We start from the raw sequence: 26,617 nt of genomic DNA on the forward strand, positions 1-26,617 counted from the left end.
TTGCTGCAAGGATACATTTTTAGCACCGTTACTGAATTGATACATGTGACAAGTTATTGCTAAAGTTCCGTTCGCCGGATGTGACGTAGAAGCCATCCCTATAAATGTGGAATTCGTTGTTGCTGATTGGCTCATTCTGGCAAGTGACGTTGTTGCCGTCACAGTTGACCAATGAACAACAAGAGAGCGTCTTGTCGTGTGTGAGTTTTTGTTTGTTTTGATCTAAATATAAGTGTTTATCCACGTTTTTAAGATGAATTTGTAAATGATCTGTAGCATCGTAGAAAATGGATAAGAAAATTATCTTGCACAGTATTATGTAGAATCAAGTACAGTAAGTTAACACTGGCAAGCAAGCACACAGCCTAGCTAGCTAACGTTAGCTAAACATTCAGGGAGTGCTTAGTCGACTGGCATTTTCTTCGTACTAATTATTTTGAATGGCAGCCTTGCATGTAAAGCTGCTAGAAGGATGAAATAATGCCATTCCCGCTATGAACATGCTTTTGTAAGGACCGCTAGTGTTGCGTCCATTATACTTATTTAATGTTATCCACTTCTTTCTCAGTGATAGTATTTTGAGGCTTGATCAAAAATGTCTCTTCAATAGTTCCCACTCCAGAAGGAGAGGACAGCCCGTGGAAAGGGATTGGAGGCAACACCACAACCAGGGGGTATGGCGAGAAGTGCAAGAGGAGAGGAGGCAGGAGTCCATCCCCAGGGGTGTCTGCCTGTCTATGTGCCCTATCCGCGAGCTGCAGGACAGGGAGGCCCAGAACTTACTGCACCGATTTGAGGTGTTGTCAGGTACTGAGCGGGAATGCTGGCCCACGGCTGACCCCTCAGGAGTGGTAAAGGAGTATGCTAGACCTGCAGCAGGGAAGGACTCCACTCGACCTAGTGACCTGCGACCACCAGCTGTGCTGCTAAAGACAGTGTTCTACCTCGTCGACAACATCGCTGCCTCCCCAACACTGCGTCCATGGACCGAGGCTAGTCATCTCCACTATATGCCTTCTGTTATCTTGTCATATTATTTTATGCAACATTTCATTAACACATTTCTTCTTGTGCTGTGCATTTCTAGGTGTATGACTTTGTCTTTGACCGGCTGCGCAGTGTGAGACAGGATATGATAATCCAGAGGGTGTCTGGTGCTGACTGTGTGGCCGTGCTGGAGAGGACAGTCCGCTTCCTGATCTACGCCTCCTACCGGCTGTGTGGGGAGCCCCTGCGCCTCTACGACCCCCGCATCAATGACACCCACCTGCAGGAGAGCCTCAGCTGGCTGCTGGAATGCTACACCAGTGGAAAGCACCCCAACCAGGAGGAGTTCCAGGCCCTCGGTCTCCTCTACAACCTGGGTGAGTAGCCCTGGGCCCAGTCTCCCAAATGCATCTTTAAGCTAAGTTCGTCGCTAGTGTCGGTAAATTCCTGAGCTGTTTCCCCAAAACCATTGTTATTAACGTTGCACTTAAACGCTTATAATCTAACGCCTGCCACAGACCACTCATCGAACAACTAAACAGGTCGTTAGATGCTTTTTTTGCCCTCCCACCTCACTTTATACACAGTTCTCCGCTAAACATAGAATCACATGGTTTATTTGTCTCTGTGACGCCGAGAACTTCAGAACAAAGTTGACTACAAATACAAAGTTGCCAATGTTTTTGCAGTTGATACAAACAAGCGATGTGTAAAAAGATGCTTCAAATAAAAACAAGAACTGCATTAAAATATGAACAGTAAGCTATTGGCCCCTTTCAATCGTATTAAAATACATTTAATGTTCAATCAGTTCTATTTTGCTACTGTCTGTAATTTGTCAACATATTTCATGTGTAGCTTAACATTGGTGCAATGATGTGCCAAATTGGTGATGAGCCACCTCAATATTTGCAGCCATAGGTGGTAATATCTTTCTAGGAGCTGATCTGTCATCAGTTTTGTGAAATAATTCTAATGTTAAGGAAAGATTTGAATGGAGAAAGCTGATCTGAGAGCAGCACACCCTTTCGATCCTATCCGTATCAACACATGCTCCAACAACGTACGATTGTTCTCTGTGTGGTGTTTTGGGAAATGCATGTTGGATCTTTGCCCGCTGTAAGAAAGATGTATGGTTAAAATACTCGTACGTTCTGGGCCCTGGATTGTAGCCAACATTGTGTTCACATAAATACAAGACAACCTGGGTAGGTTCTAGCTTGTTTTTTTTTACTCTCACTTACTGAGACATCCACTGGGAGTTTGGGAGTAAAAAAACACAAAAAATGGATGGTAAATTGCTGTCTTCATACAAATAGCTGACATGTAGAGCACGACTCTTAAAGATAATTGAATCACAGCCTCTCTGAGGACAGGTTTGGTTTCACCAATGGTACATATGAGATGAAGGAAATGGAAATGGCCAAAGGACCAATATTGTGTAAAAGAGCTGCATATGATTAATGATGGTGTTACTGCGAATTAGACTTGTAATTTCACTAAGAGGAAACGCCAGAGAAACTGACAGCCGAGTGTACTGAAAAGCAACAGGTGGTCGTCCTATCGCCTCTGACCATAGAACATCATCAGTCATTTTATATTAATTTCTAGACGATTCTACATGTTGATCTTCACGGTGATCTACTGTGCACTGTCTGCTCTCTTAACAGACTCATATTTCCTGTATAATATATCCAGGTTCAAGCCGTGCCACACAGCACACCATGGAGCTGCCAGAGCGGATACGCTCCTCCCCTGTCATGCATCTGGCCCTGTCAGTGAGCCGGGCCTTCATGGAACGCAACCCTGTACGACTCCTCCGATTGGCCCACAGTCTGGACTTCCTGCAGAGCTGTGCCCTGCACCGGCACCTAGAGACCTGTCGCAGGGACCTGCTGCTGATCTACAGCCACGGACACAGCAGCAAGAACTGCCGCTTCCCCCTCCACAAGCTGGCCCACATCCTGGCCCTAGACGTCCCCCTCACCAACCAGCTGTGCCAGGCCCATGGGCTGGAAGTCCATGGGGACTCTGTGGTCTTCTCCAAGACCTCCTTCACTGAGCCAGAGGCTGGGAAGCTTCAGTGTGCACACTTTCATGATCTGGTGGACAGGAAGCAGAGGGATCTCACTGTTGGAAGCATCATTCATGGCTGCACTTGATATGACCAGACATGGACATTGGATAAACTGCGGCCTGCCTGCTCCAAGAAGACTGAGATGCACTTGATTTTATAGATTTTTAAGTTTTCTAAATAAACTTGTTTTAATGTGAATTGTGAATGTTCTCGTAACATTGACACCTTACATTTACACATAAAAATGTATGATTATTAAGTTGCTTTTTTGGACAAATCAAACATTTCATTATGATAGATCAGCAATCATACAAGAAATGTATGTCATATAGAGAACCACACGAATTGCCATGTTTTATACTGTGTGTGTGTGTGTATATATATATATATATATATATACACTGTATCTATAATTGTTTTTGACTTCTGCTGCCTATGGTTTTAAAATTAAGCAACTATTTTTTAAAGAGTTTAGTCTTTCTTTCATGCATTTTTACTTCTCTGCCAGTGCTATTGACATTTTGTGTGTGCTGCAGTGGTTGAGTATGAGTGGGTGTAGCCTAGAAGTTCAGGCTTCTCACATGAGTCAATGAAACAACATTTGGAAGGATGGTCATGTGAGGCTAGAGCGGTTGTGACAGGCTGTTTTCCTATAACTAAAGGGGTAAATACAATTGCTGTCTTTCTAATGAATCCTTGTGAATTGTATGAAGCGCTGGAAGACTGTATGCAAGTGCTCATTCAATGGAATTGATTGTCCAGACTGTTACATTTATCAGTGCTCACAATTTGCCACTTGAGGGGGCTAAAGGTTTATCTGGAGAGTGTGAGCACTGCAAGCATTGAAACGCATATTATGACTGCGACAAAGATTAATTTGAACTACCCTGATATTTCTAACATTAGTTCACATACCCAAGTTAAGAGGGTTTTCATCAATATTGCATGTATGCAACTAATCATATTCATACTTGGATCACTTCTATGTCAGGTTAATCAAACATCATGCCTGTATTAATTAGACTGCTAAGTAGACAACACTGATTAGTACAAAATGTAATGCCAACTGCAAAGAGATTTTACTCCAGACTGTTACAATTATTTATTTTATTTTTATTTCACCTTTATTTAACCAGGTAGGCCAGTTGAGAACCATTTATAACTGCGACCTGGCCAAGATAAAACAAAGCAATGTGACAAAAACAACAGAGTTACAAATAAACAAACGTACAGTCAATAACACCGAAGAAAAATCTATGTAGTGTGTGCAAATGTAGGGAGGTAGGCAATAAGTAGGCCATAGAGGTGAAAAAAATACAATTTAGCATTAATCCTGGAGTGATAGATGTGCAGATGATGATGTGCAAGTAGAGATACTGGGGTGCAAAAGGGTAAGTAATAATATGGGGATGAGGTAGTCGGGTGTGCTATTTACAGATTGGAAGCAGGGGCTTAGTTGTATTTTTATTGTTGTTCAGGCCAGGGGCATTGTCAAATGTCCAGATCAACTGGTCGTATCACATGAATACACATTAGACATGACACAATGTATAAAATTGCAAGAAATGTAGCTTTAAAACTGCAACATTTTATTTTTCACCCATGACAAAATGTGTAGAATTGCAGGAGTTAAGTTTTAAATTATTTCCACCAACAAGCAGTTTGTGTCATGAACAGTGCTGTGCTCATAGAAATAGACGTGGCGCGTGCGCGCGCGGGGTGAATTCTGGAAGAGGGGCCCCGGAGTGAAAAAGCTTGGGAACCCCTGAGCTAGGCTATAGGAGCTGTTCTGACTCGAACCAGCCGTGACAAAAGCTTTGAAACGTCAAGGAGGCGAGGAGGCACAGTTGGAGAAGAAAGGGACAACACCAAGGCTCTGGAAATAAATGTATAAACATGATCTATTTTCTATCGTGCTACATTTCAGGGGATGGGAGGACACTAATAATCTGTAATGCTGTTATATGAGAGAACGAAACTGAGGCGGGTGAATCAGGCACGCAAAAAGAGGACTGTCTATGTGCCTTGAGCTCTGACGGAAAAAGCCAGTTGCCCCGAAACGGGATTTCTCGAAGTGGGATGCTGATAACATGATCCTTGCTTGCCGATTCGAGGCAGAAGTTGGCGCTCACACATTAGTACCTCAATGAATAGGCTACGTAAGAATGAGAGGCTGGTCGAAGCTACTGTACATTTGAAGCGTTGAGTGAAAGTCTGAACTTTATAACTCTGAGCGACTTTAGAACTCTCGTCACAGCAAACTGGGGTAACATTGAGAATGTGGAGGTCCTGCTGGACAGCGTGTATCTCGTGGACTTTATTCATCTGCATCGTCAGAAGTTATGCACAAGAAAGACAGTAAGTGGTTGACCTAATTCTATTGTAAATGAGCATGTTGCCATCTTTACTGTAATACGCAAAACCACACTGTTTCAACTCTGCTCATTCCTAGTTTAACAGATCAATCACTACTTAATTTATTGCAAACATTTTTACTTTTACACATCGCATTGTTTTGTATTTGTATTGTTTTTTCCCTTCATTTTCAGTACTAGCTGAATTTTGCATTTGCGGAATGAATTCAGGATTGTTTGGAAAAATCGAATGACATGGATTTATAAAGAGGGTTTGTTCATTATGCAAAGAACGTGAAACAATGTATCGAACTCACTTGACACGTTCAGCGCCCTAGTTGCGGTTGGATTGATGATGCTGTCGACACGTTTTCACATGAAGTATGGGATTTTTAAAATTCTAAAATGTTATTACAACGCTTTATACATGATACTATGTCCCATAAGCAGACGACATTTGGGTTATATGATGTAAATCGAATGGTTGAGCCCCAATTGTTTATTTATTTGTGCCTTCGTTGTAGTACTTTGCAGTACTTCGTTGTAGTACTTTGCAGTACTTCGTTGTAGTACTTTGCAGTACTTCGTTGTAGTACTTTGCAGTACTTCGTTGTAGTACTTTGCAGTACTTTGTTGTAGTACTTTGCAGCAAATATCAACCCTGATAAAAGTTTGTGTTTTTCTCATTAGTTTTCACCTACTCCCTATTCGCATAAACGACACTATTGAAATTTAAACAGTTAAAAAGAAAGTAATTTGTATAAAATTGGTCCATCAGGACTCCTGTTCTGCTTCGGGAAGTGTTTTAAAGCCCATTTACAACAAGAAAACAGTAAATGTTTTATTTTACAATACACCATTCATATACCATTATCTCTGGTAGGAGAAGAAAATGACAAAAAGCTTACAGTCTAAGAGCAATGAAATGCTTTACTTGATTTGTGTACATATTATTTCCTATGAATGGAAAACTATCCTCCACAGTTAACACCTTATGGTCACTATAGTACCATACCACTATTTCCTCCACCTCCCTGTGTTGGACAAAAAGTTCTACTGAAATTCGTTTGACTTTGGGCTCTTTGATGCTATCAGTTGGGCTGCTGTCAACAGTATGACAGAGCTTAATCCTGAACAGTGGAGAATTTGGCTGTGTTAATTGTGAAGGGTTACAAGCTGTGCTGAGGCCACAACACCACACCATAGAGAATGCTACAGGACTAATACCAGCGTTCCTAACAAAAGAACATCAGTCTTCAAGCATTGGAGACTGAATTCTGAGGCAGAAACCACTGTGAGTTCAGTGCATCTGCCTGTGTGACTAAAGTGAGCATGGTCCTCAGCACCTGACGCAGGCCTATCAAAGAGATGATTGAACTTGCTACAGATCAAACCCTGAGAGTCAATTTCCTCATATTATCTTGCTATTCTCAAAGCCCCCCTTATCCAAGGGATTTTCTCATGACTCTTGGACTTAGATAGCCTTAGATAGCCTCTGGCTCCCAGCACTGTAATGCTAAACACATGATCGGACACTCAGACATGCAATTGCGTTGGTGGATTCCATGCTCATTCTAGTTTGGGTGATCTCGATTTAAGTTTAAGAGAGCTCCCAGGTCTGGAAGAATTGTCACCTGAATGACAAACAGAACTTGCTTTTTAAATAATGTAATCACATTTCTATTGAGTTTCACTCATGAAAAGGTGAAATGAGCATGTAATAACACCGTAGCAATTGTAATGTAATAGTGTGATAAAAGAACAACATGGAAACTCAAGTATGTCTCCAATCTAAAGCCAGTTGAACCCCTTGCTCTCATTTATGGTGGTCTTTTGCCAACTATTGGTCAAAGTTTAATTGGACTTTTAGAATGTTTATGTGCATCTGAGGATGTCCTTTGGCCTCCAACCCTTCTGACAGCCGTCTTCCCTCAACTAAATATCAGAATGACTGTCTGGAATCTTGTTGGTTATGTTTAAAAAACCAACGACTATAAGGTTACATCAGAAGTGGTTTCAGACCACCCAAAGAGAACACTAGAGCAGAGCCGTGTTGGCTGACAGGTACTGTGTCGCTGCTAACCTCGCAGTTAAACCTCATCTCACTTTACAAATCCCTTGAGGTGTATTTGTGTGCATGTGTGCGCGTCAATACTGCCTTAGGAACAGCCATATTTGGAGGGCAGGAGGAGGGTGAAGTTGGGGCCACTGGTGTGTTGATATTGGGTGCTGTTGGAAGCATAGTGGGATGAGAATGAATTATTTATCAGAACCTGTAAAAAACAGCAAGACCTCAAGGACCAGAGTTGTGAACCACTGGCTGAAGTACTGTCTGATCAAAAGTTTCCCTGGCCCACTGTTTGTTGACCAAGCCCACTCTTTGTCCTGGTCACTAGGGGTTACCTTATTGCTGCTCCCTCAGTTTTCCGCGCTGGCGTGGAGGAGGCCCTGAGCATCACCATCTTCAACGCTGTGGAGGAGACGCATGTCCAAGTCCAGCTCTCTGTGAAGGGTGAGACGGTGGCACACAGCCATGGCACTGTGCTAGGTGAGGACCCACACACACATGCTGACGTAGAAAAACACACCATCTTTCCCTACACACACTGAGAGTGGATTACACACACACTCTTACAGGGGACAGTTTGAGGCTGATTGATCCCTGACCTGTCGGGTTGAGTGTAAACTCCTGACCTCACAGGGCCCTTAACGGATGTTTCTTATGATAGGGGGTTTAGGGCAAAGCCTGGCTTGTCTAACCAGGCTTTTGTGTATATCTATGTGGGCTTTGTTTGACAGCACTACTAATGGGACTTCAGCACTTCATTGAAAGAGTCTGTAGCTGTATTTCCTGCAGAGTGCATCGCTCCAGTTCCACTGGTTTTCCTTTCCTCTGGCAATTCATTGATAACTGTAAAATTGAGATTTCACATAACTGGTTATTGTGATGTATCTAAATGTTTGCACACATACATTTACATTTAAGTCATTTAGCAGACGCTCTTATCCAGAGCGACTTACAAGTACATACATTCATACTTTTTTTGTACTGGTCCCCCGTGGGAATCGAACCCACAACCCTGGCGTTGCAAGCGCCATGCTCTACCAACTGAGCCACACATCGCACCGAATGTGGATCTAGCGTTCGTCTGCCAATCGTTCAGACATTTGTCACTCGATTCTACGTGTAAACACGATTCTACATGTAAAATCGGTGCGTCCTCGGTTCGCAAATTACGTTCATTAGTGCTAAGTACTCTTGGCCAGCAAACGCTATTGGACTTGTGGCTGAGCCTAAAGTACAGTATAACCAAACATTATATAACTAAGGTTCTTGATTACTGTAAACGGCAAGGACGGAAACCGGTATACAATGTGCCCCTCAAGGACCGGTGTTGAAACGAGTTAATGTTCCTTGAATCAAACCACACCTCAATCACAAGAGCTTAATCATTTTGAGAGAAGGTTTTACTTGGTTTTGTGTGTACTTTTACTGATTGATTTGATTCCCTTTTCTCCATTTCAGACAAAGGTACAATCAAATTAAAGGTGAGAGCAACGTCATTGTGTTTAACAGCATTTTTATCTATCATTCATCAGTTGATTATATCAGGTCTTTGTTGTGTAGAGTTATAAATAAAGAACGCAATTGTTGTTTCAAGAGTGCATTTGAAATGCATTGAAATGGTTGTGGCTCCAGCTGCGCAGTAGTGAGATCCCATTCAGTTTGTCCGCATTCCACAAACGACATACAGAACAACACTAACATCATTTGTATGTGAACATCTGCCTTTTTGCACATTCATTTGGAATAAGGTAACAGCCTCAATATAATATGCAACATCTGTTTATGTGCATGTAAGGGTCTGTAGCCCCCAAAGGCTGGAATGGATCAATCCAACATGCACGACTTGATTCCTCCCATTCCTCTAACCCCCACCCCTGTCTTTATGAAATATAGGCTTGTATTGTCCACTGTGTTAGATAAGCACTTTAGCATCTGGTTTGCCACTGCTCTGTGTGGTGTGGTGTTGTGTTAGGTACCGCACCCTGAAGATATACTGTATGTGTCCTTCCTGGTTCCAGGTCCCTCCTGGTCTGAGAGGTCAGGCCCATCTGAAGGTGTGGGGGAATCGCCACATTACTGAGGGGGGATATATCTTCCACAACTACACCACTGTCACTGTGGACAGCAAGGGCACAGCCGTCTTCATCCAGACGGATAAGCCAGTCTACAAGCCCAAACACAAAGGTCTCAATCTCCCAGGCCCTTTTTAAAAAATGTATTTCACCTTTATTTAACCAGGTAGGCTAGTTGAGAATAAGTTATCATTTACAACTGCGACCTGGCCAAGATAAAGCAAAGCAGTGTGACAAAAACAACATCACAGAGTTACACATGGAATAAACAAACATATAGTCAGTAATACAGTAGAAGAAAAGTATATATACAGTGTGTGCAAATGAGGTAAGATAAGGGAGGTAAGGCCATAAATAGGCCATAGTGGCGAAGTAATTACAATATAGCAATTAAACACTGGATTGATAGATGTGCAGAAGATGAATGTGCAAGTAGAGAGACTGGGGTGCAAAGGAGCAAAATAAATAAATACAGTATGGGGATGAGGTAGTTGGATGGGCTATTTACAGATGCGCTATGTACAGGTGCAAGGATCTGTGAGCTGCTCTGACAGCTGGTGCTTGAAGTTAGTGAGGGAGATGAGTCTCCAGCTTCAGTGATTTTTGCAGTTCGTTTCAGTCATTGGCAGCGGAGAATCGGAAGGAAAGGCGGCCAAAGGAGGAATTGGCTTTGGGGGTGACCAGTGAAATATACCTGCTGGAGCGTGTGTTGCGGGTGGGTGCTGCTATGGTGACCAGTGAACTGAGATAAGGCAGGCTTTACCTAGCAAAGACTTGTAGATGACCTGGAGCCAGTGGGTTTGGCGACGAGTATGAAGCGAGGGCCAGCCAACAAGAGCGTACAGGTCGCAGTGGTGGGTAGTAAATGGGGCTTTGGTGACCAAACGGATGGCACTGTAATAGACAGCATCCAGTTTGTTGAGTAGAGTGTTGGAGGCTATTTTGTAAATGACATCACCGAAGTCGAGGATCGGTAGGATAGTCAGTTTTACGAGGGTGGTTGGCAGCATTAGTGAAGGATGCTTTGTTGCGAAATAGGAAGCCAATTCTAGATTTAATTTTGGATTGGAGATGCTTAATGTGGGTCTGGAAGGAGAGTTTACAGTCTAACCAGACACCTAGGTATTTGTAGTTGTCCACATATTCTAAGTCAGAACCGTCCAGAGTAGTGATGCTGGACGGGCGGGCAGGTGCGGGCAGCGATCAGTTGAAGAGCATGCATTTAGTTTTACTTTCAGTTGGAGGCCACGGAAGGAGAGTTGTATGGCATTGAAGCTCGTCTGGAGGTTAGTTAGCACAGTGTCCAAAGAAGGGCCAGAAGTATACAGAATGGTGTCGTCTGCGTAGAGGTGGATCAGAGAATCACCAGTAGCAATAGCGACATCATTGATGTATACAGAGAAGAGAGTCGGCCTGAGAATTGAAACCCGTGGCACCCCCATAGAGACTGCCAGAGGTCCCGACAACAGGCCCTCCGATTTGACACACTGAACTCTATCAGCGAAGTAGTTGGTGAACCAGGCGAGGCAGTCATTTGAAAAACCAAGGCAGTTGAGTCTCCCGATAAGAATGTGGTGATTGACAGAGTCGAAAGCCTTGGCCAGGTCGATAAATATGGCTGCACAGTATTGTCTCTTATCGATGGCAGTTATGATATCGTTTAGGACCTTGAGCGTGGCTGAGGTGCACCCATGACCAGCTCGGAAACCAGATTGCATAGCGGAGAAGGTATGGTGGGATTCGAAATGGTCAGTGATCTGTTTGTTAACTTGGCTTTCGAAGACCTTAGAAAGGCAGGGTAGGATAGATATAGGTCTGTAGCAGTTTGGGTCTAGAGTGTCTCCCCCTTTGAAGAGGGGGGTGACCGCGGCAGCTTTCCAATCTTTGGGGATCTCAGACGATACGAAAGAGAGGTTGAACAGGCTAGTAATAGGGGTGGCAACAATCTTTAGGTCTGTAGCAGTTTGGGTCTAGAGTGTCTCCCCCTTTGAAGAGGGGGATGACCGCGGCAGCTTTCCAATCTTTGGGGATCTCAGACGATACGAAAGAGAGGTTGAACAGGCTAGTAATAGGGGTTGCAACAATTTTTTCCAGATCATTTTAGAAAGAGAGGGCCCAGATTGTCTTGCCCAGATGATTTGTAGGGGTCCAGATTTTGCAGCTCTTTCAGAACATCAGCTATCTGGATTTGGGTGAAGGAGAAATGGGGGAGGCTTGGGCGAGTTGCTCTGGGGGGTGCAGGGCAGTTTACCGGGGTAGGGGTAGTCAGGTGGAAAGCATGGCCAGCTGTAGAAAAATGCTTATTGAAATTCTCAATTATCTTGGATTTATCGGTGGTGACAGTGTTTCCTAGCCTCAGTGCAGTGGGCAGCTGGGAGGAGGTGCTCTTATTCTCCATGGACTTTACAGTATCCCAGAACCTTTTTGAGGTTGTGCTACAGGATGCAAATTTCTGTTAAAAAAGCTTGCTTAGTTTTCCTAACTGCCTGTATATTGGTTCCTAACTTCTTTGAAAAGTTGCATATCACGGGGGCTATTTGATGCAAGTACAGTACGCCACAGGATGTTTTTGTGCTGGTCAAGGGCAGTCAAGTCTGGAGTGAACCAAGGGCTATATCTGTTCCTGGTTCTATATTTTTTGAATTCCATTTTTCCATTTTGAATTTAGTATCAACCATTGGCATAAACCTTCTACAGTAGATAGATTTACTCATAGGCCATTATGTCTTAATAGCAGCCCAGGAGAAAAGCTAATGACATGGATTGTCTATTCCACTCTACATAAAAAAATGCATTAAAGTTTGTAATAATCTGTTCCTCTCAATCCAGTGCTCATCAACGTGTACTCTGTCACTCCGGATCTGAGGCCGGCCAATGACAAGGTAATGCAACCAGTCTCTCACATCAAAGCCAAGACATCACACCCACTTACAGGAAATGGATGGGATATGAATTATGAGAATCAGGTGTGTTGACCTAATGTGTGTCAGTGGGCCTTGATGCCAAGCAGCTGGCCTCCTCTCTTTTGATGTGTAGCGGCTTCAAATGAAGGGTGGCGGCATCATGTTAGTTTACACACTTATTTTTTTCAAGAACCCCTCAGAGGGGAGTGAAGTGGGGGAAACCTGGCCTGAGTGTACTAAATGTACAGTAACCTATTTACCTCCACAAACCTTGAGTCATTTCTGTTGGAATTTTTGAACTGGCTCCAAATATACCATTGCCACTGTGTAGACAGTGTGTTTATTGATGGCTAGAGCTATAAAGGTCTGCTGCTGGCAATGGCTAACGATCGCACTCACAGATGGAGGATTGTTGGAGAGGGGAGGAGATATTTTACCATGTGGCTGTGCAGTTTGTCTAATGTGTGTGCCAACCTTGACTCTTTTTTCCCCATCTTCTTTTTGCCCTGGTTGCAGATTGAAGCCTACGTTGTGGTGAGTGGATGGAGAAGGACCACTTGGGCCGGGAGGGAGGGCCACGGACACTGAGGGTTTAGTGTCCCAACCCCAGGCAGAAGATTACAGGGCAGGGAAGGGCTCACTTTGATAACAGGCCTGTGCTCTGAGCTCCAGCCTGGCCCCTGAAGCAGACCAACCTAACACTGAACATGAAAGGAACAGCTCTCTTTGACTCAGCTGCTCTCCCCTGCTGTTACTAGCTTTTCAATCTCTCTCCTCTCTCTCCCCCACTCTCCGTCCATCTCATGTCCTCCAGTGCTCTGTCTACAGTGGCTTTGTAGTGTAAATATGCTACTTGGTGTTAAGATTCCAGTAGAAGTTGTTGTATAAATGAGCTCAGCTCAGACACTAAGAATAACTGTGTAGCTGTTGTATTATTCTGTCACCTGCAGCCAGCAGAGCAGTGGCCTTCTGGGTAGGGGAGTTTCTGTGAGAGTAGCTGTAATTACCTGATTGCAGTTAGTGTTAGTCTTTCTCCTAGAGTCAGAGCTAGGCCAGTAAGAAGTAGCTTACTGTAGGAGTGGGGGACATGGAGAGGTTATCCCCAATATATGTATTTACATAACCCTTACATAACTTCACTCATGAGTACTTTTGTAAGTTCATGCTGTTTTAGGGCAATCCCCCACAGCTTTCACGTAGGGAGAAACAGATTGCTGCTTGTTTTGATGAAAGTAGAATCTCTTGATCAACTGTGTATTCATACTCTGGGTTGCAGGACCCAAGAGGATCTCGGATGGTCCAGTGGAAAGGGCTTAAACCCCTCTGCTGCGGTGAGAGAAACTCCCTATGTTATCATGTGATGTTGACTGAGTCAAAAACACTGTTTTTTTACCCCTGCTTTTCTCCTCAGGGGTCGTCAACATGAGTTTCCCTCTCTCAGACCAGCCCGTGTTTGGAGAGTGGTTCATCTTTGTAGAGATGCAGGGACACACCTACAACAAGTCCTTTGAAGTGCAGAAGTATGGTGAGTTGATAACTGAGCGTGACCATTTATCCAGATTGGGATGTGGTTTGGGTTGAAAGGTTTTGGAACTCCAGCATGATTACATAACATAGATACGTTCAAAGACCCTTCTGTTTGAGGTGGTATTTATAGGTTTGAACTGGGACTGTACAGCCAAGTTGTCATGCCTCTCTTTGCATAATGTGGACTCCTCTCCCCCTGCTCCACACAGTGATGCCCAAGTTTGAGCTGGTGATAGACCCTCCACAGTACATCCAGGACCTCAACATGTGTGAACAGGCCACTGTGAGGGCCAGGTGAGTGACTGACTCACATCATTCACTTCAACATGGTCAATGTGATTTCCTAACACATATTGTTCTTTGAATATTAGAGAGGCAAAGTAGCACCTCTACTCTTGTTAAAACACAACCTACTTTTCTGTCTTTAGATATATCTTTGGGAAGCCAGTGACCGGGAAGATGACAGTGAACATGACAGTGAATGGGGTTGGGTACTACCGGCATGAGGTGGGCCATCCTGTGGTCAAGACAATGGAGGTGAGTGAACCCTGCTGCAGTGCTGAATAATCTAAAACTATCAGGAAAATGGAATCACATTCAACCCTTTTAGGATTCATTTCAGATATTTAACAGTCTGTGTTTCCTCCACTATTATTAGATCAAAGGCTCAGCGACCTTCAGCCTGTGTGTCAAAGACATGATGCCCCTGGATGTGGCTGATCATTTCCGGGGCACGGTGAACATGTGGGTGTCAGTGACCAGCAAGGACGGAGGGCGACAAACCATGTTTGATGATTCAACCCCAGTTCACAAGCAGCTTATCGACATCAAATACTCAAAGGACACTCGCAAACAGTTCAAGCCTGGCCTGCCCTACAAGGGAAAGGTAAGAGACAGCCAAAGGTATTCATATGATTGACTTCACGTGACCTCTATCAAGGGAAACTGGACTGTACAAGACTTGCGTTCACTTATGCGTCTCAATGCGAGAGACCTGATTGTCTGTCCCCCTGTCCCCCAGGTAGAGGTAACTTACCCTGACGGTAGCCCAGCAGATGGGGTGCGGGTGCGTGTGAAGGCGGAGCTGACCCCTAAGGACAACGTGTACACCAGCGAGCTGACGTCCAGGGATGGCCAGGCCACGTTTGAGATCCCCTCCATTCCCAACTCTGCCCAGTACGTCTGGCTGGAGGTCAGTGGACCATGGAGGTGGAGAGATATGGAGGGAGGAGGACAAATAGAAGGAGGTGGACAAATAGAGGAAGATGGACAAATAGAGGAAGATGGACAAATAGAGGAAGGTGGACAAATAGAGGAAGGAGGACAGATAGAGGCTGTTGGAGAGATGGATGGAGGAGGTGGAGGGATAGAGGTGGAGCGATAGAGGGAGAGGTAGAGCGAGAGAGGGAGAGATAGAGGGAATGGAGATATAGAGGGAGAGGTGGAGGAGGAAGAGAGAGATGGACGTGGACATGGTTAGAGCTTAGTTAGCTTCTCATAAGAGCTATTCATAAAACCCGAGCTATCATGATTTTGTTTGATAGGATTTTGCTTGATGTATTGGTGGGTTAAATCCTGTTGTGTGTTGTGCCCCAGACCAAGGTGACAGCCATAGATGGCCGTCCGGCTGGAGACCAGTACCTCCCCAGCTACCTGTCCATCAGCAGCTGGTACTCCCCCAGCAAGTGTCACATTCAGATCCAGAGCCTCAGCGCTCCTCTCAAGGTAGGCACTCCACTCGACTTATCATTACTTTACTAGCATTACAGATCATCAGGTCTCCAACAGCATCGTTGAGACATGGGCCACATATCATATACAGACTGTATGTAAGCAGTAATAACATGGTACTTCTAATACTATTATGATCCTTAATGATGTCCCTAGGGTAATAGTGGTGTGTGTTTTTGTGTGTTTAGATCGGTCAAGAGGCTGATGTCACTTTGAAGTCCACCTGTCCCTGTAACTTCACCCTCCACTATGAGATCGCCTCCAGAGGAAACATTGTCCAGTCCGGCCAGCAGCAGCCCAACGCTACAGCCCACAGAAGCAAGAGGGCAGCGGTCACCTTTGACAAGAACATCCACACCACCACGCCACCCAGTGGCTCTGGTCAGTACTATAGAGTCCCATAATGAAGAGCAGAGAACATTGACCAATTGACACCATGTTTGCACCAAATGTTTCAATGCATTCTGCTAAGAATGCATAGAGGATAGTTGTTCAAACTCTGTACATATTTAGCTCTGAATCGCCCCTCTCTGTCTCTTCCACCCCTTATCTCCTCTCTCCGTTTACCCTCATCTTCTCTTCCCATGCTCTCCAGGTCCGGCAGCCTCCTCCCCACAGGGTGAGACAGACAGCTGTATGTTGGTGCTGCGTTTCCCAGTGACACACTCCATGGCGCCCCTCAGCCGCATCCTGGTCTACTATGTGAAGGAGAATGGAGAGGGCGTCACTGACAGTCTACAGATCCCTGTACAGCCCAGCTTTGAGAACCAGGTACCGTACAGGACGTCCCTCTCTGAGTCCTTGCGTCCCTCAATGTGCACTGTACACACAGTCTTGCCTGTACACACAGTCCTACCTGTACACACAGTCCTACCTGTACACACAGTCCTACCTGTAGACACAGTCCTACCTGTACACACAGTAGCTGTCAGAATGATAGGTAGGTCTATCATGGTTGCCAGTTTGTCCCTGATTTAGCCAACTCATACCAGACAACAAAGGAGTTGGCTAAATCAGAAACATACTGGCAACCAGGCCACGTTCAGTTTGGGATAGGGCTGGGCAATATGGCCTAAAAATCTTGTCACAATTATTATTTTTTATTTTTCAAAAAATATGTTTTGCTGTACAATTAAAGGTAAAATACACTGCATGTCAAACAGTCAGCAATAATCAAATTAATTCAGGGCTTGTGAAATGATACCTAAACTAAATATAAGCCTTACAAAACCATAAGACCCACTAATTATTTCATTATTTCAAATAGATGCTTTTTTTGCAATAATCAGTGATCTGGCATTCAGGTCAGTCTATGAAAAGGCCCTTTTTGTTACCAATTTAACCTGAATGCACATTCACTAATAATGACTAACTTCTTGAAACAGGCATTATAGAAAATTAACACAGGTCTCATAAACAATATCTCAAGCACAAGCCCACGTGCTAGTGAGAATCCAGATAATATTTATATTTGAAGTTTATCCAACTTGGATCTATTTGCTAGCTGACAAGGTAGACCAGTGTAATAGTTATGAACACACCGTTCTGTCTCCAACTGTTTGAACAACATGCTAGTCTGTCCACTTTGTTCCCTTCTGTCTGTCTCCAACTGTTTAAACAGCATGCTAGTCTGTCCACTTTGTTCACATGTTGAAATCAAGTGGCCTACCTTATTTCTCAGAATGAGAACAAGTTGGCAATTTCTTATACAAATGCATCTTTTTATACTTATTGCACATTTATAAAACACACACTAGACAGCTAGTATAACAGCCTTTGGCAGAAATGCTGCTATAGTGGTACTGCAATGGCGCGCGACAAACTGAGCCTTCATTTTCCAGAACCAATGTGCATCAATACTCCTGTTTTAGTAGTGTCTGTTTTGCGTGCAATTTGAGTAGTTGAGACATAAAAAGGGTTAACTTCTCCTCTGTTACAGTAAAATGCCTCAATGTGTTTCGGTGTCCATGTGACCAATTCTGTTGGACCAAACATCAAATGCAAATAGCGATTTGAAAGCACTTGTCAGAGAGGAAGAAGTGATCTCTCATCTTTGTTGTTGTGAGTGGCGGGAGAGGGGCTTGGTGTGTGTGTGTGTGTGTGTGAGTGTGTGTAAGCGTAAGCAGAAAGGAAGAGGCGAAGCAAGAGGTTTCACTCTTGCCAAAATCTCTCCAAAATATGCCCAATGTGTTTCTATGGGTTTATTTTGGACCTAAGCTTGTCACCTATCTTCCTGCCTTTGGGACAACGGCTCCAATTGTTAGGGCGGAGACATGAGCATCTCGTCATTATATACAGATCTCTAGAGTAAATGTGAAGTTGCACACAGCACAGAAGGCGTGAAAGAGACAAGAGGAGACCAAAAAGACAACATGAGAACAAGCGGACATAAACGCTCATAAAAACGAAAAATAACAAAACCTTGATTCTTGCGATACAGGCATTTGGAATATCGCGCAGCCCTAGTTTTGGATGACTGAGACATTACCCACTGTTCGTGTGTAGTTGACTGAAGTCTCATGCTATGCTACAGTGGGATCCCCAGTGCCAGTGAGTCCCTGTAAACAACCAACTGTATTGGCCCATGAGCTCCCCAGTTGCTGGCTGCATTAGGCAGGCTGGGTTAACTCCTTCCCTGAAGTATTTACTGCTCCCTGGTATGCAATCAATGAAGTAGGGAGGTGTGTGTGTGGCTACCTGCATGGGCATGATTAGACAGAGACTGTGTGTGTGTGTGTGCGTGTGTGTGTGTGTGTGTGTGTGTGTGTGTGTGTGTGTGTGTGTGTGTGTGTGTGTGTGTGTGTGTGTGTGTGTGTGTGTGTGTGTGTGTGTGTGTGTGTGTGTGTGTGTGTGTGTGTGTGTGTGTGTGTGTGTGTGTGTGCACGCGCAGGGTCATGACAGGCAGGATGATGAGGGGTTAGGTTAGGAGCTGGAAAAAGAAGGTCAGCAGGAACACATAAAGGGCTAAAGTTTAGAGCTGTCATTGTCCATCTTCAGGCCTTGCGTTTAACTTTTGACTCCTGACCATAAATACATCATCATGGCTATGGGTCTCACAGGAACTCTCATCTTTATCTTTGTTTGTCTGTAGGTGTCTGTCTCTCTGTCTACCAATGAGTCGATGCCAGGTGACCCTATCAGTATGCGTGTCACTGGTGAGAAGGGCTCCTGCGTGTGTGTCGCCACTGTGGACAAGAGCCTCTACCTTCTCAAGCCAGACTTCCAGCTCAGTCCAGACAAGGTCTGTCTCCCTCCATCTTACCTTGTTTCTAATCTATAGTACCACTACATTCGAACAGGAAAATAATGTGAGCCATCCATGTCCACTGTTCTGTAGGTGTTTAAAGAACTGGCAGACTTTGATGTGTCCGATGGCTTTGGAGTCCCCAAAGACGACGGGCACTTCTGGTGGCCAGGTCTGTCGTCTAAGCGACGGAGGCGTTCTTCAGTGTTCCCCTGGCACTGGGACATCACTAAAGATGCCCGCTTCGCCTTCACGGTGAGAACAACGCCCAATCACCAGTCATTAGGCGTAGCATAAGATCCTCAGTCTATCGTTTTTACAATGTGTGTCTGTGATGTGTAACAGGAGACTGGTCTCGTGGTGATGACTGACATGGTGACCCTGAACCACAGACAGACTGGAGGGATGTACACAGATGAGGCCGTTCCTGCCTTTCAGCCTCACACATCCACACTGGTGGCAGCCATGCACTCGCGCACTGTGCCCAGGTAGCTACACATACAGTATAACGCCAGGTTTCTGCCCATTAGAACTAGTCAATGTGCCCACTATTCTGAACAAGAAACTGGACTGTTGGGATGGGGACCATAAATATTTAGGACTTTACTCTTCAAATGACTTCAATCCTTGAGATGAACATTACACACATGTGCCTTAAATGTCAGCGTGGGTTTAAAAACAATCCATTTTCCAATTACAGGTTATTGCATCCAGATCCATAATGGAAGGCCTTTATTGATGTCAGGTTGTGTTGTTTTGGTTGCAGAGCCGAGAAGCGCAGGCGGACATTCTTCCCGGAGACGTGGGTGTGGCACTGCATCAATGTCAGGTACAGGAACACCCACATCATCTGTGTGTGTGTGCGTGTTTGTATGTATGCGTCTGGGTAAAAGATTGAAAGGAATGTAAGTCTTATTTATTAATTGCTTGCTTTTCTAAAGTCTCCCAACCTTGCCAGCAGGCATACCAGCTGAGATAGTTAGACAAGCTAGCTACTCTAACTTGAAATGGCTTCTTGGTATGAGGTTTGGAGATTGGGAACCTATCTGAGCTAGCTTAAATCCAACTTCATAAAATTGCTAGGTGGCTTGTAGTATTACAGAGAAATGACAACAACAAAATATATATATATTTTATATTTTATATTTTTTTACGGGTCAAATCTGAGGTTGGCACGTGCCCCTGTGCCCCCTATGAGTATGACACCTGTGTGTCTGAATGCATTTGTGTGTGTGTGTTTGAGAGAGTGGGTGGAGATGGTCTCAGCTGCAACAGATTGTGGGTATTTAATTGGGATTTGGTGGTGTTCCAGATCTGTGAGGATGGAGGAGTGGGAGGGGTAAGGGAGCACATATTTGAGAGGGGGATATTTCACCACTGCACTTTCTCCCAGTGGGTGTGAATGTGGCCCATTTAAGCAGGGTTGTCTTGGAACACACATCGGCTTTCTCAACAGCTCCTGCTATTCATTTCCAGCCAATATAAATGAACTGGCCATAGATTTCCATATGCTTGATTCCTTTGGGCAGAGTTATGTTCTGCCTAATTTCCTATTCAATCCAACGCTTTGATTTCCCTTATTGAGTGTATCAAAGTAATTTTGGGTTGACTTTGATCAAAAGGCAGTGCGTTAGTAATTTCCGAGAACACTTATTATGCCCTGTGAAAGCCGGCCAAAACCAACATCAGTACGGGTAGCCAACAATGATCTCACTAATTTACAGCTTTTTTGAACACCTGCCTGTTTTTCACACCTATGTATTGCAATGTGTTATGGGCAGAATATTACTTAGTTACAGGTGTTTCCCAGATGTGACACATATTAGATCAATCCCCTTCATTCCCATAACGTGGTCTTGTTCCAAACATTAGTCTGAAACAGTGTTTTCTATGGGGTCATGATTAGAGAACATTGTTTGTTGGAATGGTGCATTAGCTTTTGAGTAAAAATGTTCCACCCAAATCTGTTTTGGCAGTGATGTCACTGGCGAAGCTGAGTTACGATTGGACGTTCCAGACTCCATTACCACCTGGGTAACAGAGGCCATTGGCTTGTCAGAGGAGAAGGGGCTGGGCCTTGCCAAGAGGGCGGAGCTTCGTACCTTCAAGCCCTTCTTCGTCGACTTCACCCTCCCCTACGGTGTGATACGTGGGGAGCAGACCAAAGTACCGCTGACTGTTTACAACTACCTGTCTACCTGCGCAGAGGTGAGGGGGCGAAAGAAGGGGTGGATCCTATACCATGACGACCACAAGGAAATATGTACGCTTGGAGCAGAGAAATCTGGTCCTAACATGACCATAAGTGTGTCCATCCTCCTGTTTACAGAGATGACATCATGATGTTGGCAGATGAGCCTGTTGAAGGGCTATGCATGGTGTGCTTTAATGTCATGTTAGGTGATTATGTAAGCCAATGGAGCCCTGCCTTTGATGTCTGCCTGAAAACATGTGATTCTTATATTTCCTGCAGTTATTTACGACTTGTAGCGTGTGGGTAAAGAACAGTGAAACAATCTGACTGCATTACCGAGCCCTCTGCGAAATTTGGACGATGGGTGGAACTTAATCCTTCAGGGAGCCTTAGAGCCATGAGTCAGTCAGCATGGAAAATGTGCAGTGTGATTCGAAATTCCCCAAAATCCTTTAAGAGCTTTGAGGAGGTCACGCTACATGAAGGGACGAAACGGAGAGCAGATATGACGAAATCATGTCTTGTCAGAAGATATCCATATCTGTTGCGCTAATGCAGTGCCTTCCTGTGTGTGTATGTATGTGTGTGTGTCTCCCTCTCTCCATCTTGCTCAGGTCTATGTCAAAGTCACCGTTCCCAAAGGCATCAAGTTTGTGGGTCACCCCGGGAAGCATCACTTGACCAGGAAGAAATGTGTGGCTCCTGGAGAGGCCACACCCACATCCATAGTGCTGTCCTTCACTGAGCTGGGCGCGGCTAACATCACAGGTTATTCCATCTAGTCAGTTACTGGGGAACCCCTGGGGAAGAGTTCTAAGTTCTCTCATAGTTCTTACGGTTCCGGAACACCTCTGTTTTCTGATATTGTAAGCGTATTGCTAGTAACTCTTGAAGTTAGGGGATTTATTTGATTCATAGGATATTGCAGGTTGGTATGGTACACTGCCCTTTTGTGAATGCTGTTGTTACATGCTGAATGAGTAACACCTACCTTTTAACTCTCCTCTCCATCCAACTCTAAATTCATGAGGCCTTTGAAGGCTGTACTATATGCTCAAGAGGTTCAATACTGCTAAAAGACCTGAGGCTTAAGGCTTCTGCATTCTTCCCAGACGAAACAGTTATAAAGAGTTTGTGCATATATTATGACGACATTGCGAAGTACTGCACCAAACATCTTAGTTAGATGTAAAATTGCGCGACTAAGATTTCCTCTGCAAAAACTTCAAAATGAATGACAGTTTTCTTGAGTTCTCTTAGATTAATTGTGACTATTTTGAGGAAATGTATACTGGCTACGGCCTCTCAAATTGGACAATGAGTACTATTGCCGCTTTTTTCTCGCAAAGGTCTTTTAAGGGAGTGTGCTAGCACACTCGTTCGATTCGCCTAGCCGCCAGCCGAACTGAAGCATGCTGACGCCTTTATGTGATCTGGTCATCCAGCGATACAAACAGTCCCATCAAAGGTACAAAGCAGGCCACCAGCGGGGGAGCAGCCGGGGCCTTGCACTGACACTCAGTGGCATGTTGATGAGTTTTCAGGTCACTGGTGGTCAATGGGCCCCCCACGGCTCTCTCGTTCCCCTGGCCCCTAGTCTTTCCCTTTCACTACACACATACAAAGAGAACACATTGGCACACAGCCACGTCTCCAATGTGCTCCTCTGCAAAGGGAACTACATGTTCTTTGACAACCATGATTTGTGTTGTTGTGCAATGTGGTATTGTGTTGTTGATAGATGTATTTCAAAGCAATTTCATTAACATAACTATGTTTTCTTCAAATAGCATTCTTCACGCTATAGTCTTTTGGCTGCTTCTTCGGTTTATTTTATACAGTACATTTGTACTTAAAATGTATGCAATAAAGTCCTGCTAAGTGGGAACTTACAGGCAAAATAACCCATCCTGATATAAAGTATGGTGAGGTGAAGTATGTCTCTGTTTTTCCTGCCGTAGCACGGGCCATTGCCTATAGTGAGCCGGGCTGCTGCTTAGATGGACTCCAGTCAACTAAAACAGGCAAAAACATAGATGATCTGGAGGACCGGAGGACCCCCATTGGCCTTGACTATGTCCGAAGGAGTGTCCTGGTGGAGGTATGAGAAATAGGGGAGAGACTGCCTGGGGAGAGAGCTGAGATGGGGAGCAGATGCTTGCTGTACCATGTACTGCTGTACCATGTACTGTCATTAGTAGAGAGTGATGTCAGCTCTAACATGTTGTTTCTCCCCCTACAGCCAGAGGGCCTGCCCAGACAGTACACCTACAGTGTCTTCTTCTGCCCCAACGGTCAGTACACAGTTATTTGCGCGACTATTGCATCTTGCCTATGCCGCTCGGCCATCGCTCATCCGTATATGTACATATTCTTATTCCATCCCTTTACATTTGTGTGTATAAGGTAGTTGTTGTGGAATTGTTAAATTACTTGTTAGATATTACTGCACTGTCGGAACTAAAAGCACTATGTGTATGTGACCAATACAATTTGATTTGATATATGTTGTACTTTAGTACTACACGGGTATAAGAGCAAATAGATTTTAAGTGTTACCCAATACCTTTCTGCCTCTACAGTCTGGTTTATTTTCTGCACTGGGCAACAATTTAATGTGAATCTGACATTTCTATTCTCAGAGCGAATCCACATCTCCACACCCAACAAGTATGAGTACCAGTACGTAAAGAAGCCGGCCAAGATGACTCACTTTGAGGTGGCAGTGAAGACCCACAACGATGCCCATTTTGCCCTCTCACCCAGCCCCCACGACTGTGCTGAGATGCTGGAGATTGTACTGGGGGGCAGACAGAACACCCGCTCCTGGATCTCCCTGGGCAAGATGGGTGAACCAGTGGTCAGCTCCCCCACCCCGGGCATCCTCTCCTGGGATGAGTTCCGCAGCTTCTGGGTCAGCTTTAAGGGTGGTGTGGTGCAGGTGAGAGGAGGGGGGGTGGTCAAGCCTCGTTCTCTTGGTTATTGTAGCATCTATTCTATATAATGAGATATGGGATTTGTGTCCTCGTATGAGTCCTACACAGATCCACTGTGGCATCTCCAACAAAGAGCCACAGTCAGACAATCAGACAGTCAGACAGACAGTCAGTCAGACAGACAGACAGTCAGACAGTCAGACAGTCAGACAGACAGTCAGACAGACAGACAGACAGACAGACAAACAGACAGACAGACAGACAGACAATCACTCAGACAATCACTCAGACACTCAGTCTGTCAGCAAGTCAGGGCTTGAGGTAGAGTATAGTAGTGAGTTGGGGTAGTAAGTTAGAGAGGGAGTGTTCGACTGGGCAGGCACAGGGGCTGTGTAGTCAAGAGGACTGGCGCCACTTTTAATGACATGCTTGTGAGGTCACGCTTAACGGGCTGGACACTGTGATCTGTGGCGTCCGCATGGCGCTGCCTGGCACACGGGCCTGAACCCTGCATTAGCCTCGTACCATTCACCAAAGGGAGCAATTAAAACCTTGCACTAGAACCCAGTATGGCCCAATAAGATTCATTTATTTTTCTAGTGACTGATTGCATTTCATTTTCAGCTCTGCATGGTCTATGGTTTAATGTGATTACAAAAGGCCTAGAAATACCCAGGGTGCCATCTGTTCATTTGGAACTACGGATTGAGTGGATGTAGGAAAAAGGTGATGCAGACTGCTGTTGCCAACTCTTGGAAATTGACTTTATGTGTGCCTAGGATTTGAAATGCAAAAGCAACCCAAATGGCTTTTAAGTAGAATCTTATTGGCTTCCAGTATTTTACTATTGACTTAAAGCCACAGGGGCTTCCTCTATACAGCATTAGCAAACACTTATTTCTATCATGTTATTAGATATTCATTTAATCAGGGTGAAATTCAGAACCACATTTATATCGTGTCAGGCTTTTATTTGAACCTGGCAAAAAGCGGGTCACTACACATTGTTGTAACAACCATAGAATTTGAATTACAACCTCCTGGTTTATCTCTCTGAGTTTGACCAGTACTCGAGGTAGAAGTTGCCCTTAAGCACAGATTTAGAATCAGATACCTTACCCTCAATCCTAATCATTAGGTCAATGAAAGACACCTGACCCTGCATCATTGGTTAGGGACAACTTCACTCTTTCACTCCAGTCAAAAACCTAAAATCTCTCAAATCGATCTCTGATAGGTCGGACATGGTTTGCAGCCATCCAATGAGTCGGTGATCCTACAGTGGTCTGGCCCCCTCCCTGGCCAGGTGCGTCACATAGGTTTCTCCACGGGCTGGGGCTCGGTGGGTGAGTTTAAGATCTGGAGGAAGGAGGACTCTGATGAGAACCACAACGAGGCCTTCACCCTGGGCGTCCCTCACAACGTGGTGCCTGGCTCTGAGACCGCCACTGCCTCCATGATAGGTGAGGAGGGACACCATTTATTTCTCATCCTTCTTAAAGACCTATCATTTCCATTATCTGAATGTCTGCTTCTCCTCCTCCTATTCATTTACATTTACATTTAAGTCATTTAGCAGACGCTCTTATCCAGAGCGACTTACAAATTGGTGCATTCACCTTATGACATCCAGTGGAACAGCCACTTTACAATAGTGCATCTAAATCTTTTAAGGGGGGTGGGTCATAAGGATAGCTTTATCCTATCCTAGGTATTCCTTAAAGAGGTGGGGTTTCAGGTGTCTCCGGAAGGTGGTGATTGACTCCGCTGTCCTGGCGTCATGAGGGAGTTTGTTCCACCATTGGGGTGCCAGAGCAGCGAACAGTTTTGACTGGGCTGAGCGGGAACTGTACTTCCTCAGTGGTAGGGAGGCGAGCAGGCCAGAGGTGGATAAACGCAGTGCCCTTGTTTGGGTGTAGGGCCTGATCAGAGCCTGAAGGTACTGAGGTGCCGTTCCCCTCACAGCTCCGTAGGCAAGCACCATGGTCTTGTAGCGGATGTGAGCTTCAACTGGAAGCCAGTGGAGAGAGCGGAGGAGCGGGGTGACGTGAGAGAACTTGGGAAGGTTGAACACCAGACGGGCTGCGGCATTCTGGATGAGTTGTAGGGGTTTAATGGCACAGGCAGGGAGCCCAGCCAACAGCGAGTTGCAGTAATCCAGACGGGAGATGACAAGTGCCTGGATTAGGACCTGCGCCGCTTCCTGTGTGAGGCAGGGTCGTACTCTGCGGATGTTGTAGAGCATGAACCTACAGGAACGGGCCACCGCCTTGATGTTAGTTGAGAACGACAGGGTGTTGTCCAGGATCACGCCAAGGTTCTTAGCGCTCTGGGAGGAGGACACAATGGAGTTGTCAACCGTGATGGCGAGATCATGGAACGGGCAGTCCTTCCCCGGGAGGAAGAGCAGCTCCGTCTTGCCGAGGTTCAGCTTGAGGTGGTGATCCGTCATCCACACTGATATGTCTGCCAGACATGCAGAGATGCGATTCGCCACCTGGTTATCAGAAGGGGGAAAGGAGAA

General features: G+C 45.0%; 2 protein-coding genes across 5 annotated transcripts in view; both read left to right on the plus strand.

Annotated features, from left to right (window-relative positions):
• Positions 1-109: 109 nt before the first annotated feature.
• Positions 110-3,757, plus strand: sac3d1 (SAC3 domain containing 1). 3 transcript variants are annotated; one of them, XM_055861405.1, is made up of 4 exons: positions 110-200; positions 611-992; positions 1,088-1,364; positions 2,686-3,757. In XM_055861405.1, the coding sequence occupies exons 1-4, from the start codon at positions 172-174 to the stop codon at positions 3,147-3,149; spliced, it is 1,152 nt and encodes a 383-aa protein (XP_055717380.1). In that variant the 5' UTR covers positions 110-171; the 3' UTR covers positions 3,150-3,757. The 3 variants fall into 3 exon arrangements, with proteins under 3 accessions (XP_055717380.1, XP_055717382.1, XP_055717381.1); XM_055861407.1 differs by lacking the exon at positions 110-200 and adding an exon at positions 216-334; XM_055861406.1 differs by lacking the exon at positions 110-200 and adding an exon at positions 363-508.
• Positions 3,758-4,770: 1,013 nt separating this feature from the next.
• The window catches only part of LOC129810664 (C3 and PZP-like alpha-2-macroglobulin domain-containing protein 8), a 47,554-nt gene continuing 25,707 nt past the window's right edge, over positions 4,771-26,617 (plus strand). The window contains exons 1-25 of one of the 2 annotated variants that reach the window (XM_055861404.1): positions 4,771-5,422; positions 7,815-7,966; positions 8,945-8,967; positions 9,505-9,670; positions 12,388-12,440; positions 12,978-12,995; positions 13,738-13,792; positions 13,873-13,986; positions 14,198-14,282; positions 14,417-14,525; positions 14,647-14,874; positions 15,010-15,180; positions 15,585-15,713; positions 15,908-16,100; positions 16,324-16,490; positions 18,811-18,960; positions 19,057-19,218; positions 19,309-19,451; positions 19,730-19,792; positions 20,940-21,171; positions 21,772-21,925; positions 23,119-23,258; positions 23,400-23,451; positions 23,800-24,098; positions 25,331-25,556. In XM_055861404.1, the coding sequence (XP_055717379.1) occupies positions 5,343-5,422; positions 7,815-7,966; positions 8,945-8,967; positions 9,505-9,670; positions 12,388-12,440; positions 12,978-12,995; positions 13,738-13,792; positions 13,873-13,986; positions 14,198-14,282; positions 14,417-14,525; positions 14,647-14,874; positions 15,010-15,180; positions 15,585-15,713; positions 15,908-16,100; positions 16,324-16,490; positions 18,811-18,960; positions 19,057-19,218; positions 19,309-19,451; positions 19,730-19,792; positions 20,940-21,171; positions 21,772-21,925; positions 23,119-23,258; positions 23,400-23,451; positions 23,800-24,098; positions 25,331-25,556 (3,364 nt within the window). In that variant the 5' untranslated portion in view covers positions 4,771-5,342. Of the gene's footprint in view, positions 5,423-7,814; positions 7,967-8,944; positions 8,968-9,504; positions 9,671-12,387; positions 12,441-12,977; positions 12,996-13,737; positions 13,793-13,872; positions 13,987-14,197; positions 14,283-14,416; positions 14,526-14,646; positions 14,875-15,009; positions 15,181-15,584; positions 15,714-15,907; positions 16,101-16,314; positions 16,491-18,810; positions 18,961-19,056; positions 19,219-19,308; positions 19,452-19,729; positions 19,793-20,939; positions 21,172-21,771; positions 21,926-23,118; positions 23,259-23,399; positions 23,452-23,799; positions 24,099-25,330; positions 25,557-26,617 lie in introns of both variants that reach the window. The other variant, XM_055861403.1, reaches the window with a different exon arrangement.

Source organism: Salvelinus fontinalis, chromosome 14 (genome assembly GCF_029448725.1).
Source record: "Salvelinus fontinalis isolate EN_2023a chromosome 14, ASM2944872v1, whole genome shotgun sequence".
NCBI lineage: Eukaryota > Metazoa > Chordata > Actinopteri > Salmoniformes > Salmonidae > Salvelinus > Salvelinus fontinalis.

Coding starts and splice junctions, on each gene's coding strand:
- sac3d1 (XM_055861405.1), top strand. CDS start 172: ATGAACAACAAGAGAGCGTCTTGTCGTGT. Junction 201..610: donor AAGAGAGCGTCTTGTCGTGT/GTGAGTTTTTGT, acceptor TCTCTTCAATAG/TTCCCACTCCAGAAGGAGAG. Junction 993..1,087: donor CACTGCGTCCATGGACCGAG/GCTAGTCATCTC, acceptor GTGCATTTCTAG/GTGTATGACTTTGTCTTTGA.